Source organism: Gouania willdenowi, chromosome 1, assembly GCF_900634775.1.
Source record: "Gouania willdenowi chromosome 1, fGouWil2.1, whole genome shotgun sequence".
Classification (NCBI taxonomy): domain Eukaryota; kingdom Metazoa; phylum Chordata; class Actinopteri; order Blenniiformes; family Gobiesocidae; genus Gouania; species Gouania willdenowi.
Window position 1 is genome coordinate 34,654,586 of NC_041044.1, and position 17,337 is coordinate 34,671,922.

A 17,337-nucleotide genomic window follows, 5' to 3' on the forward strand; every position below is an offset into this window, starting at 1 on the left:
ACTGTGGGGTGGAAGTCACCTCAGTGGTATCTGTCATTGTGTCACCTGGGCAAGGTACTTCACCCACATTGCCTAGTATGCATATCGTGCGTGAAGTGAGTGTTTGGTGGTGGTTGGAGGGGCCGATGGCGCACCTTGGCAGCCTTGCCTCCGTCAGTCTGCACGAGGGCAAGCTTGTGGCTACAATAGTATTTACCACCACTAGTGCGGAGTGAAAGAATATTCCCTACTTCTGCAAGCGTCTTGAGGTGTCTATGATAAAGTGCTATATAAAATTGATGCATTATTGGAAGCAGCCAAACTTCCTTCCGCACAAATGATGGAGCAACAGGTGGCTCATTCACAACAAAAAAAAAACTAAGACCTTCATTCAAATATATCTCCTGTAATCATGATATGCTTCAGTCTCCAAAAACATTATTCACCACCTATCACAAAGCAAGAAAGTCAGAGAAACCATAAATCATGTAAATTACCAACCAATTCAGTGTAGATATCTTGAAAAATATACATAACTTGAAGAAACTCCACAATATTAGCAGAGCTTAACATTTTCATCACAATCATGGAAGTCATCTTAAAAATAACTCTCAACTATTCCAAAATCTCTGCAATTTTTCTTCAATAATTCACCAAAATCTCCCCAAATTACATAAAAAATGGCCACAAAACTGAAATGTGAATATTTAAAGTGAGTGAAAGTGAAGATCGTGCAGGGACTAATATTTGCCACTTATTGTTTTGACATAATCAGTGTCGTGCATATTTGATCAGTTATTTATATATTGAAGTGGCAAACTAGGAGCTTATGATTTGCTGTAACACTATATATATATATATATATACAGTATATTACAGCTTATTTTTGTATTAAAATAGTAGTTTTAGGAGTCACTACGTCTCAGAAAAGCATTAAAAGCACATTAGATGAATTTCTGAGTGTGTTCTAACGCAGACCTTCCCCTAAACAATCCATACTACAGAACTCACTCACACGTGCTGTCTCTTATAGTAATCTGGTCTGTTAGGAGAAGAATTCTGCACATTTCCTACAAACATGAAATTGGCATACTTGCAGTTTGACCGGCTGAAGTAAAATCCGGGGAGAGCTGGAGCCAATTCTCAACGGATAATTGGATAATTCAAAATGGCGGCCACCCAAAACAGGGTTTTTTGTTACTAGCCAGCCAAAAGTCACACAATTAAAATGAAAAGCACATTTCTGAGGTTCTGGACCTCAGGGATTACAAATATGATGCCTATTTGACAGTAGCCTTGACTGCTATCGCCATATTGGAAAATCCAATATGGCCACCTGTGAATATTCAATATTGAACATTTACAACGAAAATGTCTTTATTTTACAACATACAGTAGAAGCCTTACATCCCAGATCCAGATACTGATCACCAAATCAGCTTTTTGTTAATAAATGTGCAGTGATGAGATACCACTTTGTTCTGTTTTATCTCTCCAACATTATATCTGAATTATTAAAAAACATAAATGAAAATGTAAGAAGACCAGCAGATAAGCAATGTCTGCACCACAGAAAACTCCTCCCCTTCCTAATGGGAATGCATAATGGTTTGTGGCTGTGTTGCATTATGTCAGTTTTCACAGGCTGCCATTACCGGAGCAATTTTCTCATATATGTCCATGATGGATATCTTTAAGTGTATTGAAAATAAAACCAAGCCAAAAACATCTATGCAATATAAACTGTTTTTGTGTTGTAAAATTATTTATTGGTTCTGAGCATTTTTTCCAAGAACGGGTTGTAACTATCGCTCAACTCCCTCCCTGAAGAATTGTCTCAATCAGATTTGCTCATTCTCAATTATGACAAAATTAACATTTTCTGTTTCCTGCCAGAGGTTGAAATCCTTGCATTGTTAAATGAATCAGCTGGAAAGACTTTTCCTCTCATCTGACTCCACATGACCATACAATACATTGCATCCCAGCAGTAAAAATGATGAAACAGAGTCTATTTGGGATTATTTATCATAATAAATCAGCCATTGCAATATCAGCCCACTGCAATTAGTTTAAATAAAAATATATGCATAAATAACCCTTAAGAAATGTACACTTTAAATGAAAGATTCAGCTTACTTTTTGATATAAATTACATAATTTGCACAATAAATTGCAATTACAATTAAAATAACTGCCCAAATGCTTTGTTCACAATTGTAGCTGTATTGTATATATTGTGATTAAAAAACAACAACTTACTAAGTAGCTTGGCAACCTAGAACTGATATTTTAAACGTGTGCTATTTTGCTAACAATAGTGTAGTCTTTAGATAGATAATACTATTGAATACTTTATTTGTACTATATGATTGTATAAATCAAAACGAGTGAAAAAAAAGAAGATATATCTCGTTATAGGCGATATTGTCATTTTCTATATCGCTAAAATAAAAAACTCGATATACGTTCAATCTCGATATATTGCCCAGCTCTAAGATATTTACAAATATGTCTAATGAAACAATTAAAAAATAAACACAAGTAAGAATCTGCCATTCCAATAAGTTAAACCCATACTGCTCTCAATGGCAGCCCACTGCCATTAAAGGTGCAGTCTGCAACTCTTATAAAAGTGACTTTTTGTCATATTTGCTAAAGCTGTCACTATGTAAGGACAGCTTTACATCAAACTAGTAGTTTGTGTGAAAAAAACAGACTCATTGAGTCCCTCCTGCTGCTCCCGCAGCCTTTGGCAGATTGCCAGAATGCACCGCGACGGAGCAAAAAGAACCAATCAGAGCCAGGATTGTGTTTGATTGGCTGTCTGACAGCTGTTGCTCACAGGCCCCACCCCTTTCCCAGAGCTAGAGCACCGTTTTTTTTACAGTGGTGTGGTCTGGAGGAGTAGAGGAAGATGGAATTGGTGACTTTTCTGCTTGAAAGGTAATTACTGCTGCTTGATTTACATTATGTTTGATTTGTAATTATTACACTAGAACTCTGTAGTTCATGTGTTGTTCATGTGCGCGCAGCAGCCTCAGTGTGGCTGCTGTAAGTGACACTGTGTTGTTGCTGCTGCTGCTGAGGTGTGTGCACATAGAGAGAGAGAAGCGCTGCTGTAATATGCTTTTAACAGAGCATGTTATATTATTGTGATGTTGCTGTCGGACTAACGTTAGCTTGTTAGCTCCTCTGAGGGAGGGACTATGGAAAGTTTGGGGGCAGGGCAAGAGAGCAGCGGGGAGGGAGGGGGAGAGAGCAATCTGAGAGTTGCGGACTGCACCTTTAATGGCTATCTAGCAAAGGGGCTACTGAAATTGTTATCCGTTTATTCACAGTTTTGGAAAACAATTTCTTGGGACTATTCACGTCAAACTGCTGTCTTATACGTACACGTGATTTAATACATCACTTATTTACTTCATACATTATTGCAATTTATGAATTTATGACGAAAAATTAGTAATACAATTTAAAACGTGCCTTTTTCTAATCTGTAAAACAAACTAATGTCAGACAAAGATTCTGTATCTGATAGATAGATTATTCCAGGGGAAATTAAGATTGTATATTGTATACTATTCTGCAGCTACACAGATGCCAAAAGGCAGGATAGTAAAAACTATAAACAATAAAAACAGGTTAGTCACTAATACAATAATAAAATACTAAAATAGTGCAATAGCGTTGCAGTATCAGTGTAATAAAGTGTACACAGTAGGGGTGTAAAGATTAACCGATCGAGCTCGATTAATCATTTGTTTGATCAATGACAGTAAAATCAATCTAAAGTATGAACATTGATATCCATTGCCATTTTGCCTTCAGCTTTGTTAAAACACCAAACGTTAGTTGTTGAGAAAAAAGGTTTTTCAAGGAATGTTTTTCATGTAAATGCCTTAAACAGTCGAGCAATAAAATTCTCCAGATGTATCAATATTGTGTTTTTTATTCTTTAATGTGAAAAAAAAAACCCAGATTATTGTCTGATATCAATCGCAGGCCTGGCTGTTCGTTTTTTTATTAACCAATCACGTCTCCTAGTCTCTTTGCTCGTTCTCGACCCCTCACGTGCACGAGCCCACGTTCAAAGCGCTTCACCGGTGACGGACTTAAAACAGAGTTTTTAGTCATGTTTTTTTAACATACAGTAAAAAATGATAAAGTTTAATCTTTACTTAGCGCTGAATGGGACGACAAAGCGATGAGCTTAGGTCCACTTCTGAAGCAGTGGTTCTCATGCATGTGAGTGACACAGAGCACAGAAGGGAGGGGGGGAAAGGCGGAGCCGTCGGTGAAGCTACATTCAAATTCATGCTAGCTTTCGAAAATCACCTACCCTGCCTTTAAATCCCCTTTAATTCAGAATAAAAGCTAAATCATCTTTATAAATATTAAAAATCACCTTGTAAACACTTAATTTCAAATGAAAATGGCCATTCCGAATTTAAACTTAAAAAGTAACTGGACCCCAAAACTGCTCAATACAAATGTATTTGGGTTGGAAGTAGTGCTGTTGATTGATCCTGGTCCAACTCTCAACATTTGATTTGAAGTATTTCAATTTGCCATATTTTGCCATGATTTTTGCTATTGGCTTAAGAACAAGATCATGTGACATTTTGGGACCATCTTGCTTCACAAACAAGCACTGTTAGCCCCGCCCCTTTTATAAAAATTAGCCCCTGTGGGCTCTAGAATCTGTGGTGAGTAGGTTGGATTGAGAGAAGAGTGAATAGAGAGGTATAATGAGTAATGAGTAGCTAGCTAACATAGCATAGATTGTTCATTGGAGATTTTATAGTATAGACTGGGCGTGTCTTAACTGTTCTAGGAACCCCGCCCATAATCAAGGCATTTTTTTTTATTTCTCTCCTACTGGCAGATCAGGAGAAAGCAGGGGTTTAGTTACTCTTTAAATCCGAAGTAAGTAGCTGGTTTATTCTGATTTTAATTCCGAGTTGAATGATTCCTCAATCTTGTATACGTTCATTCTGCTTTAAGATAATTCCAGTCGTTCTGTACATGCTCGTCCTGTCGTTATGACAAAAATAAAATGTTGGTTTGGTGTTTTTTTTTTTTTTTTTTTTTATTACGGTAGACGTCACATTCGCCCTCTGTCCAATCAGAACACTTCCCAACCTCCAGACCTAAAGCAAAATTAAATGAAGGCAAATAAACACATTTCCATGTAAACCTCAATTCGGAATTACCATTTCTATGTAAACACGAAGCAAAATACTTTAATTCTGAATTTAAAAATATCATGTAACCGTGGCCAGTTTTGGAAAACATGGTATGTTAAAAACACCCTAATGCTATTATTTATGCTTTAAAGAAAACACGCATAGTTGTTGCAAAAAGATTGCACTACATGCAGCGTTAACCAATGACAAAAAAACCCATGTATGATGGGAAATTTTCATAATACAGCCTCACTGAGCATAATTTTCTCATGCAAACATTAGCCCAAACACAGGCAAACGCAACTGTATGATTGAACTCAACTCAGTGTTTGCTCCAAATGCATAGTGGGAATTAGACGATAAATAATGCAAGCTGTCACCATAGAGTGGAAGGTGAAGAGCTCTCAGAAAAATCAGCGCACTTTCAAACATTCTAGATGTCTAACCATTGAGGTCCATCTTATACAAAATGTAAAAAAAAAATGTATTCTTAATTTAATACTGACTTTTTTTCAACGTTCTTAATCTTTTTTTTTTTTAATTCCTCACTGCTTCTTTTCATCTGTTTATCTTCTTTTCCTGCATTTCCTGATCAGGGTCAAAAATACACTGGAGCATAGGCCAGCACATTTAGGGCTCGAGGCAGGAAATACGCTGGGCTGGTTGCCAGCTCATCAAAGGGCATAGCATGAAAATTAAAAATGCACAAATTTGATTTTAAGTGTTTTTAGGCTGTGATAGAAAACCAGAATACTCCAAGAAAATCCAAACAAACTTGTGAAAAAGATGTAGACCAAATAATGGCACGTTATTTTGTTATATTTTCTGGTTTAACCTCTTGGGTGCTTGCCAGGTTGTTGTTGTTGTTGTTTTGTGTTTTGTTATACTATGTTGCTTTTTTGTTTTTGTCTGCTTTGTTTTTTTATTTTTATTTTACCTGAAGTTCACAAACTCAAATGGTTGTGTAGTAGAGAAGCTCTCCATCTTTCTACTGTGTTGGCTGAAATGAATAAAGTTAATAAAGTTAAAAGTAACGTGGCGCGTGCCAGAAGACAACAACAAAACGGAGAAGCCGGCAAGAAAGAAATTCATCAATAATCCACCTTCCGTGTCCAGTCCAGTCGCTCGCTGTGTTGACCGTCGACAACCAGGCTTTTCTGGTAGCGTTTGCTGCAGCAGCAGCAGCACATGTAGCGTTAGCTTGTTAGCATTATCTCTGCAGAAAGTATTTAGAAAGAGAGTTGCAACAATAGAGAATCAAATAGTTCCCGGAAGTTATTGGCGGCCAATGGCAGTGGCTGTGCTCAAAGTGAACAGCAAACCCGGAAATTATTGGCAGGCAATTTGGGATTTTGTTGTCAATAACTACATTGATTTATGAATGGGACATGAGAGGGGGGAGGAGTGTCATAGCCGCACGCACACAGAGCCGTTTAAAGACTCAAATAATTACCGGAAGTTATTGGCGGCCAATGGCAGCGGCTGTGCTCAAAGCGAACAATATCAACAGCGTTGATACTGGACCTAATGGTGATTGTAGGCCAACGGTTTATTGTCCCATTTCATTCTTGTCTCCATTGTTATTGACATATGTATCTAGCTTGTCGTATTTGAACAACCTTCACAAAACATACAAAGATTAATGTGCAGAGTGAAGTAATAAGTGTTTGTCCATTTGTTCCTATGCCTCAAACTGATACTTCTTAAACTATGTTAAAGTGCTATTATCAGAGTACTTGTGGTCGATCTCATTTATTTGATCTATTCAAAAACTTCCATTATGATTAATGCCTTGCACGTAGACAATATCTTCAGGCAAAGTACAGAATAGATTTCGTTTTTAGATAAAGCTCTTATGTAAGTTCACATTGGCATCCAGAAACCACAGACCATGTGTTCTCATATAAACCAAACCAACACCGGGGCTTGTAGTGTATATCTTTGAAGGACCAAAGAGCAACTCTAAATTTAGACTTTGTTGAACTCTGCTCTCTGCTATCCCATAAACACTTACACATCGGCAATGATGCATCTTTACTGCTCTGCTCTATTCATACAACGCTTAACTCGCTTTTGTTTTGTTTTTTTAAGTTGGATTGTTCAGTTTCAGTCCAACCAAAAATATTCAAACATAAAAAATATATAACGAGACTGAAACAGGCAGTAGCAAAAATGCTAATATGCCCAACATACATCATAACACACAAAAATACACATAATAAATGCAAGCATTCAACAAGTACATTTATATATATTCAATATATATATGGAATATAAATATATAATATAATATATGGAATATATATATATATATATATGTGTGTACACACACACACACACACACACACACACACACACAGTGTGTGACTCATTTTTTGTTTTTTTATTCGCAGTATTCCACAAATTAACCCCAGAACAGACACATTTTCATTTAACTTCTGATCTTGCTTTTGGTAAAATAAACATAAATGTATCTCTTACGCTGTATTTGCTGGTCTGTAGTGAGAAGTATTTTTGAAGAGCATTTATTTTTCTGTCTTATTATTATTTTATTACAGCTCAACCATTTTAGGTCTCGTGTGGAGAACCTCCCGCCAGACCCAAATAGTTGACTGGTACTTTGTTTACCAGAATGAGGTGACTGTATTGGTGTGCATGCATGTGCTTTACAGAAAGAACACATTCAATGTTTTAATGTAAACTCGAATAGGGCTTCTCTCTCATCAAGGATATCCAACAAAACAAGAAAAAATAAATGATGAAATTATAAAATTGAGGCAGGAAGGCTTTAAAAACCTAGTTTATAAAGCAAGTAGGAATAAATTAGTGTGGGGATCCCTTGGATGAAAGCTTGATCATTTTTACTGGCAAATAGAAAATTCAGCTGTCGGCATCAAAGCTAATAGCAGCGAAACTGTCTCTGTTCTAATTATACTGCTGCTTTTTAAAGAGGGGGATGAAAAAGAACAGTGACAGCACGGACAAAGGTGGCCAAGGAACAGATACTACAGGAGGGTTTCTGTGGTTTCACACGTCTGACTGAAGCTGGTGGCTCAAGGGTTCATTATAACCATTTCATTCTAAATATTTACAATAATGTAATGCCTCTGGACTTGAATTAAACAATTTTTAGCATTACTTGATGATGCACTTCATAGTTATGAATTAGATTCATGGTCCAGCACTGACATAGCCTTATAGATTTCAACAAAAATTATGCATATTTCAATTCCTTTGCTCATAATTTTCACCAATAGATCTGAATAAAATGTGAATAAATTGGTTGACATTTTCTTAAAATCAAACAAAACCCCTCAAAAAGCTTTTTTTAACTTGTAAATCAGAACATACTTATACATTTGAACATATAGTTCAAGCATTAAAAAAATAAACAAATAAAAAATTTTTAAAAAAAAATCACTCACATTGCTCGGCAACACTTTTAAGCATTAGCAACTATACTGACTGTTAGAATTCATTTTATCTTATGCTACCGTACATCTATTTAAATTAAAGCTTTGTTAAAGTGTATGCATAAACACTTGTCCAATCATAACAGTAGAACATTACTCAGTGGGACTTTCATCATAAAAGCTTTCTTTCAGGCTAACAGAGGTGGTTGCTAACTGTCATGTGTCTCATGATGAAATGATGTTGTTTAGGACAGGCCATGTGGTTCATTGGAGAAAAGCCTGACCCTGTGCATTGCTGTCTTAATGAAGCACAAATCTGCCACAAAACAGAAACAGCCCACTTAAAGTGCTGACTGTTTGATCTTGATGTCTATATTTAAGAGAACATCCTTAATCAATCTGCTGTCATTAGCCAACACTTGAACCCTTGGTAATAGAATGAATCCAAGCATAGATCTATATAAACTCTGTTAATATTGTCCTTTTTCACTTAAACATTGACACTTCAGAGGTACAGTAGCGAACCATGAGCAGGGTTGGGGTCAATTATAAATGTAATCCCGTAATTGATTGTTCATTACATTTATGGCATAATTGTAATTTTAAAAATCTGTTGCTGTCTTAACTGTAAATAAATTGTTTTACTTTGTTATTTTAATTGCCATGAAAAATTGTTAATTATAATTAACGCTAAACAGCGGAACCATGTTGCAGTTTTATGCACAGTTCTACACATATTTAGTTAGCAATTATTAAAATATGTTTCATATCAAGCTTTCAAAAATATAAAAACATAAAAATTATAAACAATATAGTATATATATGAACCAAAAATATTAAAACTGAATTTTTCATTGATTAAGAAGCCTAATTTTAAGGCTGATTTAGGACCCGTTATCAAAAGAGATGCTAACAAACAGCTAACACAAGAGGAATGTTTTAATAGGTTATTTATTTCAGGCTCAATGACTTTGAATAATTGTAATTGAACCTTAGTAATTGAGAATGTAATTGTAATTGACTTTCTGAGGATAAAAAAATATCATAATTTAATCGTCATTTGAAAAAATGCTGGTCACTGTAATCGTAATTGAATTGTAATTGAATATGGACTAAAAACAAAATTGTAACTGAAAAATGACCCCAACCCCAACCTTGCGCTTGAAAATAAACAAAGAAAACCTTTTTGAATGAATGCCAACAGTTAAATAACACAACTACGTGAAGTTAAGGAAGATTATAAAGCACCAGTCCACAGGACAAGGAGCTGTTAACAAATGTCTTTTCAGCCTTTTCAATGGCGGATGTGAACAAGGATATTGTGAGCTCTGTCCAAACACTGTGATTAGCAAAACAATTGTGCATCAACAGTATTTAAGGTTTGCTGTCATTGCTGTTTGTTAAAGCAAGATTGAAAACTTTCAACACTTTATAAAATCCAAGGCCTTATGAGTAATGGTTGGTGGCATTGATTGTAGAAGTATATCTTAATTGCAAGATACATTCTAGAGCAGGGGTTCTCAAATGGGGGTACGCGATGGCCCAACAGGGGGTACTTGAGAGAGAGAGCGTGGAAAATTAACGAATAGTTAGTGTCAGTCTTGATCACACACCACGCGGGAGAAGTTCGGAAATGATAAAAACTATAGAAATAAATCTATTCAGGAGGCACTAAATCAGTGTTTTTCAACCTTGGGATCTGGAGCCGATGTGGGGTCGCCTGAGATTTCTGAAAAATTTAAATAGATTTTTGAAATTCTTCAATCTACATTTCTAAACTTTCACTTTGTAAAATATAAACCTAGTTCAACTAAAGTGCTGTAAAAAAATAATATCTGAGCTCTGACATAATAAAAATTAATTCTAGAAAAAAAATGTTTTTGGGATCAAAATGGGATCACGATCCATAAAAAAAGCTTGGGAACCACTGCACTAAATACTGTTTCTTTCCACGTACTTAAAATATTAGATTCTTTAAAATGCGTGTCATCACTCATTCATTCCCTCATTATGCTCTATAGTTGTTTTTAAATAGTTTTCTAAGCAAAATGTTGTAGTAGGACAAAAGGGGGCTACTCAATTTCAGAAATAAGAGAAAGGGGGTATTTGAGCTGAAAAAATGTTTGAGAACCACTGTTCTAAAGTAATATTTTATGGTTTCATTTATTCAGATAACTTTTTTAAAGAAAATTTACGTTGATCTCCTGACATTTTTCAACTGTCAAATGCCAGACTTCTTATGTGTCCTCTGAAGAACACTGGCAGTTGGCAGTCAAAACATGTCATCAAAGTAAATTTCCTGGGAAAAAAGTCTGAATAAATGAAACCTTAACATAATATTCAAAAAGAAGACAAAAAGGACTTGCTGGAATTATTACGCGGACTCAAGGACACATCAAAGCAATCAGCAGACGTGTCTGAAGAAGACTGGGAGTTGATAGTCGAAACATACCTGGAGATCAAATTACATTTCCTGAAAAGTTGTCTGAATAAATGAAACCTTAACATATCATTCAAAAAGAAGACAAAAAAACTTTCTGGAATTATTATGTGGAAATCAACGACACATCAAAGTGATCAGCAGACGCCTCTGAAGAAGACTGGCAGTTGGCAGTCGAAACATGTCAGGAAATCAAAATAAATTTCCTGAAAAATTGTCTGAAATAATGAAACCTTAACATATTATTCAAAAAGAAGACAAAATTAATTTGCTGGAATTATTACGCGGAAGTAAGGGATACATGAACAAAGTGATCAGCAGACTCCTCTGAAGAAGACTGGCAGTTGGCAGTCAAAACATGCCAGGAGATCAAAGTACATTTCCTGAAAAGTTGTTGAATAAATTAAATCTTAACATATTATTGAATAAGAAGACAAAAAAAATTTGCTGGAATTATTACGCGAAAGTCAAGGACACATCAAACTGATCAGCAGACGCCTCTAAAGAAGACTGGCAGTTGGCAGTCGAAACATGTCAGGAGATCAAAATAAATTTCCTGAAAAAAAAGTTGTCTGAATAAATGAAACCTTAACATAATATTCAAAAAGAAGACAGAAAGAAACTTGCTGGAATTAATATATTCCAGAGTGTTTAAATTCACAACACACTATCCATATAGACTAAAGGGTGACTAACAAATAACTAATACATGATGCTCTCCCAAAACTCATTAGCTTATCTGACCATCAGATGAGCCTTAAGTGTAATCATGTCAGTAAAAATTTTCCAATAAACCATGGAGGAACTTACAGGTCATCCTGGAAGAAAAAAAACAATGACTCAAACAGGAAGCAATCATTGCCTCAACATTCCAGAATCATGGGTTTTTCAGCCGGTGCTGTGGAAATATTACTTTTAACACTACGTCGTAGGATGCAATCCTCTGTTGAATAAGATCAAGACTTAGACAGAAACAGTCATCATCTACATATATTCCGACTAAAAACTAAAGCTTCTGGGGATCATTATTTAGGAATCCAAAGTGTCAAAGGGCAATTGATGGGAGAATTACTAATTCTTGAAATATTTGAGATGATCAGTGCAAGAATGTCTATTGTTAAGGTGATGATTTGCCAGCTTTAAGCAAAAATCAAAAAAAAAAAAAGCCAAATCACTACAATTTGAAAGAGAATCAATTCTTTAGTCATCTGAGGGTCTTAAGTTTCATCTTTCAAGACAAAAGATCAAAAGCTTGATCTAATCTTCATCTTCTTGATTAGTATTTCAACGAACATCCAAAAGGCAACAAAATCTGAGGCAAGAAAGGAAGGTTGCATCAAGACTCGATATTGATAATGTGTTTGAAGTAAGAAATTTGATGGCCCAAACACTTTAAGAAGGTTGCTCAGTGGCTAACAAAAAGTCATCCAATCAGAAATCCAATAGACACAGTGTGGAAAAATACCCCTAAAATTATCCTTATTTTATGGTTTGCAGCTCAACAAGAAAATAAAGATTGAAATGCCTACACAGAGCAACATTTGCACAAACATCTCGAACTGTAAGTTATCTAAATGGTAATTTAAGACACCCAGCATGTACAATAGCAGCAATCCTGCTTTTTGTAACAAGACTCTGCAACTAATGCTGCCAGGGAAATGGCAGATTTATCGTTTAACACGTGATACAATCTACCTCCTGGTAAGGTTTGTTTGTAGCAACAACTTCAACACTAATGAGACATTTTAAGTGTCATGTTAATATAGGTAAATAAATCAAAGCCTCTAATAGGTGTCTATTTATATTATTATAGCAATAAAAATACAGTCAATATTTTTAGCTACTACTTATGAGCGCAACCTTCTATATGTAATAGCTGGGTTTAGGGTGGGCGATACTGTATATCAAGATTTAAGCAATATCGAGTTTTCTATTTTAGCGATATAAAAAAGTACAATATCGCCTATTGTTCTACTACTACAACTACTACAACTACTACTAAGTTCAAACCGAACGCACCTGTAGCGACTGCAGTCACATCAATTACCCTTGAAGACTCGCTTGAACATAGTGACGCTTTTTGGTCACTCCATCGCTCCAGTGACGTGACGACCAAGGAACAGAATGTGTGCGGAGCCGGTGACACAGAAGAAAGAGGGCTGATCACTTCTTCTCCGGCCGTACGTTTACAGCACTTATCATTAACAGCGCCACTTTTAGGGTTTAATGATCAAGTTACTGAGTTACTAAAGGATGTGTTCACCCAGAATGTAGGCTTTTTGAAGAAGTTAACCATTTTAATTTTCCCCTGGTCAGTTGAGGAAGTGTACAGCCTCCCGCTGCAGCCGTCTCACTGTAGCGGGAGGGAGGAGCTGCTGCCTCGGGTCTACAGACAGTGACGGTTGTTGCTTGAAAAGTTCAAATTTTTCAACTTTGAGTGACTAGCTCCCGCAGGACCTAGTCGCCGGAATAGTGCAAGTCAGGTCACTTGAAGGGAAGTTGCTGGAGATTGCGTCATTTACATTGATTTTGAATGTCATGTAGTCGCTTCAGTCACGTTCGGTGTAAACGCCATTGATTTGGAAAGATTGCACCTTACACCTCAAATCTCACACACCTAAAAGCTCCATTTAATATTGTATTGCTGTGTAGCCCAATGTATTGTTGTAAAAAGGACATCTGCAGGGCTAGAAGATAAATGTCGACCTTGTTAGAAAAATGTCACACACTCAAACTATTACTTAACATTTTCAGAAAGATACCCAGAGACTCACTCTCTCTACTGGAAGACTTGACCCTTATTTTCTATCTTATGATTTTTTTTTATATATAAGGTTTAATATTTGATGGCTAAGAAGATGTGATGAAATGGGGACCTTTTCTTCTTTGAAAATCTGCAGAGTAGCCAATAACCTTCCTCTTCATAAAGCCAAGTTATTACTTATTTATGAGGCGTGGCCATGATTTCATGGTGGGAGAAAAAAAGAGCTGCAATTCATGCTCATTTCTAGTGCTTCATGCTCAATCATTTTAACAATTGTTGTGTGACCGTGACAATAAGGATAAAAGTGAAAAAAGGCATGGCAGAAGATGCATGGTGGACATGCAGACGGTGAAATCAGGTTGTGCAATAACGTGATGAGGTAAAAAAGATCAGACCACTTAGGTTGAGTCACTGCTCAGCCTGATTATCATTACATAGAAGGCCTTGCCAGCATTTTCTGTGAGAGGATATCACTCAGGGGAGTGGGTGTTATTGGCACTCATGGACTTCTAAACAGATGCAAATGATCTACTGTATATGTTAACATTTCCCCAATGCAAATGCTTTAAATACCAACAACATAAATGGAACTGTCTAAATCTGGAGTGACTTAGTTGTAGTGATCACATTAGTCCAGTTTTAAAGTCTTTACACTGGCTCCCAGTCAGCCTCAGAATAGACTTTAAAGTTCTGCTGCTGGTGTATAAATCTGTGAATGGTTTGGTCCAGAATACATCAGTGAGATGTTAGTCAGGTATGAACTCAGCAGGTCTCTCAGATCTATGGACACAAGTCAGATAGTGGAGCCCAGAGTTCACAGCAAACATGGTGAGACTGCTTTTAGTTGTTATGCTGCAAAGAAGTGGAACAATCTGCCAGCAGAGCTGAAGTCAGCATCAGAGGGGGGTTTTAATCCTATTATTGTTGATTTCATGTTTTTACTGTCGGTTTTTTAATGTGTTTATTGCTGATTTTAAAGGGGACATATCATGCTAAATCCACTTTTTAGCGCTGTGTGCTCATTTTAGATCCTTGATGATATGGCCTACGTGATTTAATTTAAGTCTAAAGTTTTCATTAGTCATTTCATTTTGCCGTTTTTGTCTCCGAAAAGACTGTATTAAAATGCATTTCGTGACGTTAGCTTGGCGCTAGCGTTAGCTCGGTGCTTGTGTTAGCTCGGTACTTGTGTTAGCTCACTTGTTAGGGTTCTGCAGGTTCATCATCTTCATTTTCATCTCGCTCCGCCGGGTCCGACTCTGGCTCGAACATGTAAGGCTGGATGGACAAGTCTTCTGTTGTTGATATTTTGTAAATAAACTCTGAATAAAAAGTTTATGCTCCGCTACATAGCCGTATCTCTTCTATCAAACTACAAAAATGGCCGAGCAGGGTGGAGTTGAACCGAGTGTCACCTGAAGAGGGGGCGGGGTATGGAGTGTCTCATTTGCATTTAAAGAGACAGCACCAAAACGAGTTGCTCTCAGAAGCACATCAGAAAAGGGGCAGAAAAGGGGCCAGTGGAGCTACAATAATGAGGAATTCAGACCCAAGCATTGCAGTTCCGCTTCATATAGACCACAACTGTATGATTTATATGTAAAAAGAAAGGATTTAAAACCATGATATGTCCCCTTTAATGTTCTTACTGATTTTTAAGCTGATGGATTTTTTTCTGTTGCATTTTTTGATCATGTAAAGCACATTGTATTGCCTTGTGTATGAAATGTGCTATACAAATAAATTTGCCTTGCCTTGCCTTGCCTTAGTTACAATGGCTCTTAGGAAATCTGTGCATGTGTGCGTGTGCTTTCATCTTTAAAGCAAACCTAGCTTGTCCTCAGATGCGTCGAGCATCACATATCAGGTGCAATAAGAAGATGTCATGCCTTAATTTTGTTCCCATACACTTACCTATTTAAAGGATGAAGGTATCATGCCTTATATTGCCTTTAATTTGTTTTTATGTGATTCAAAATATTACACCTCAAGTTAAATGTTGTTTGTATTTATATATACTCGAGTACCATTTCAATCAAGTAACAGTACGTCTACTTGAGTTGGATATATCAGCACTCTTTACACCTCTGATGACGTTGTAGAAACGCTGTGGAAGTGGTGCAGCCATTCAATATCCTCCATTATAACAATGAAGCACTCAAAAGCAAACTCAAGAGTAAAGCTTTCCACATTAGATGAGGAATTCTGAAAATGCATCCACGCATGCTGAAACTCAAATGTTATAGATGGGTAATCGCAAGATAAAAATGTCAATCTATAATAGCATTCAATAAAAAGCAGGTTATTGTTGGCAGAGTCACAGACATCTAAACTCCATCACTCTCTAATACAGAATGAGTAAATAACTATGAAGATAAACATTGTAGAATTCTTCTTAAGAATAGTCGAGTCAGAGTTATTTACATATGACTGCTACCAAAAAAAAAGCAGTTTAGAATTGTTCCGGAAAAGCTATTAAAGTTATCTTGACAGACAATGTATTGTATGTAATATAATGTGTATCAGGGTTGGGGTCAATTATAATTATAATCACGTAATTGATAATTAATTACAATTATGGCTGGGTTCAGATTCAGATAATTGACTTTGTAATTACAATTGCCATGAAAATTCTCCAAAAATTGTCAATTATAATTTAACGCAGTTCTGTCTACAGTTCCACACATATGTAGTTCACATTTATTAAAATATGTTTCATGTCAAGCTTTCCCACATTTTACTATTTAAAAAAACTATTAAAACCTATATTTTCATTGATTAGGAAGCCTAACAAGGTAACCAATAGATACAATAGAAAATAGATCATATACCTGTATATTTGTTTTCAGTGTATTTTACAGCTGATTTAGGAACCGTTAGCATTAGAGATGCTAACAGAAAGCTAACACAAGAGGAAGGTAATCTTCTATATGGCTATTTATTTCAGGCTCAGTAATTGTAATTGGAAAAAATGCTGGTAACTGTCATCGTAATTGAATTGTAATTAAACATGATTAATTGAAAATGTAATTGTAACTGAAAAATGTAATTCAATCACTCAATCAATCTTTTATTTGTATAGCGCCAAATCATAACCAATGGTATCTCAAGACACTTTACAGTAGAGCAGTCTTAAGGACGGACTCTTCATTTTATGGATACACACATATGCATATATACGTATATACACATACATATGTATCCCACACCCAACATGAATTCATCATGAATTCATCATCATTGACCCCAACCCTGATGTGTATGTTATTAAAGAAAAAAGTCATGTCATTTTCTGTCTGTTTTGCTAAAAAAAAAAAAAAAAGAATGAAAAGAGCAATAATTTCCAAGCATTGACAGGATTGATCACAGGTGAGAGACAGAAAGGTGAGATCAGAATCAGTGAAATGATGGACACGTTTGTTTTACCTTGGCACTGGAAGCCTTGTTTTCCGAACCCCCTGAAAAACAAAAAAAAAAAGAGACTGAGCTGAACAGCAGGTCATTATTTCAATGTTGCCATTGCTGGCATTACGCTGTCCTTATTATCACATG

General features: G+C 36.1%; 1 protein-coding gene across 2 annotated transcripts in view; it reads right to left on the reverse strand.

Annotated features, from left to right (window-relative positions):
- The window catches only part of prkcaa (protein kinase C, alpha, a), a 177,474-nt gene that overhangs the window by 147,953 nt on the left and 12,184 nt on the right, over nucleotides 1-17,337 (reverse strand). For both annotated transcript variants that reach the window (XM_028463973.1, XM_028463883.1), the window contains exon 2: nucleotides 17,212-17,243. In XM_028463973.1, coding sequence (XP_028319774.1) covers nucleotides 17,212-17,243 — 32 coding nt within the window. The remainder of the gene's footprint in view (nucleotides 1-17,211; nucleotides 17,244-17,337) is intronic.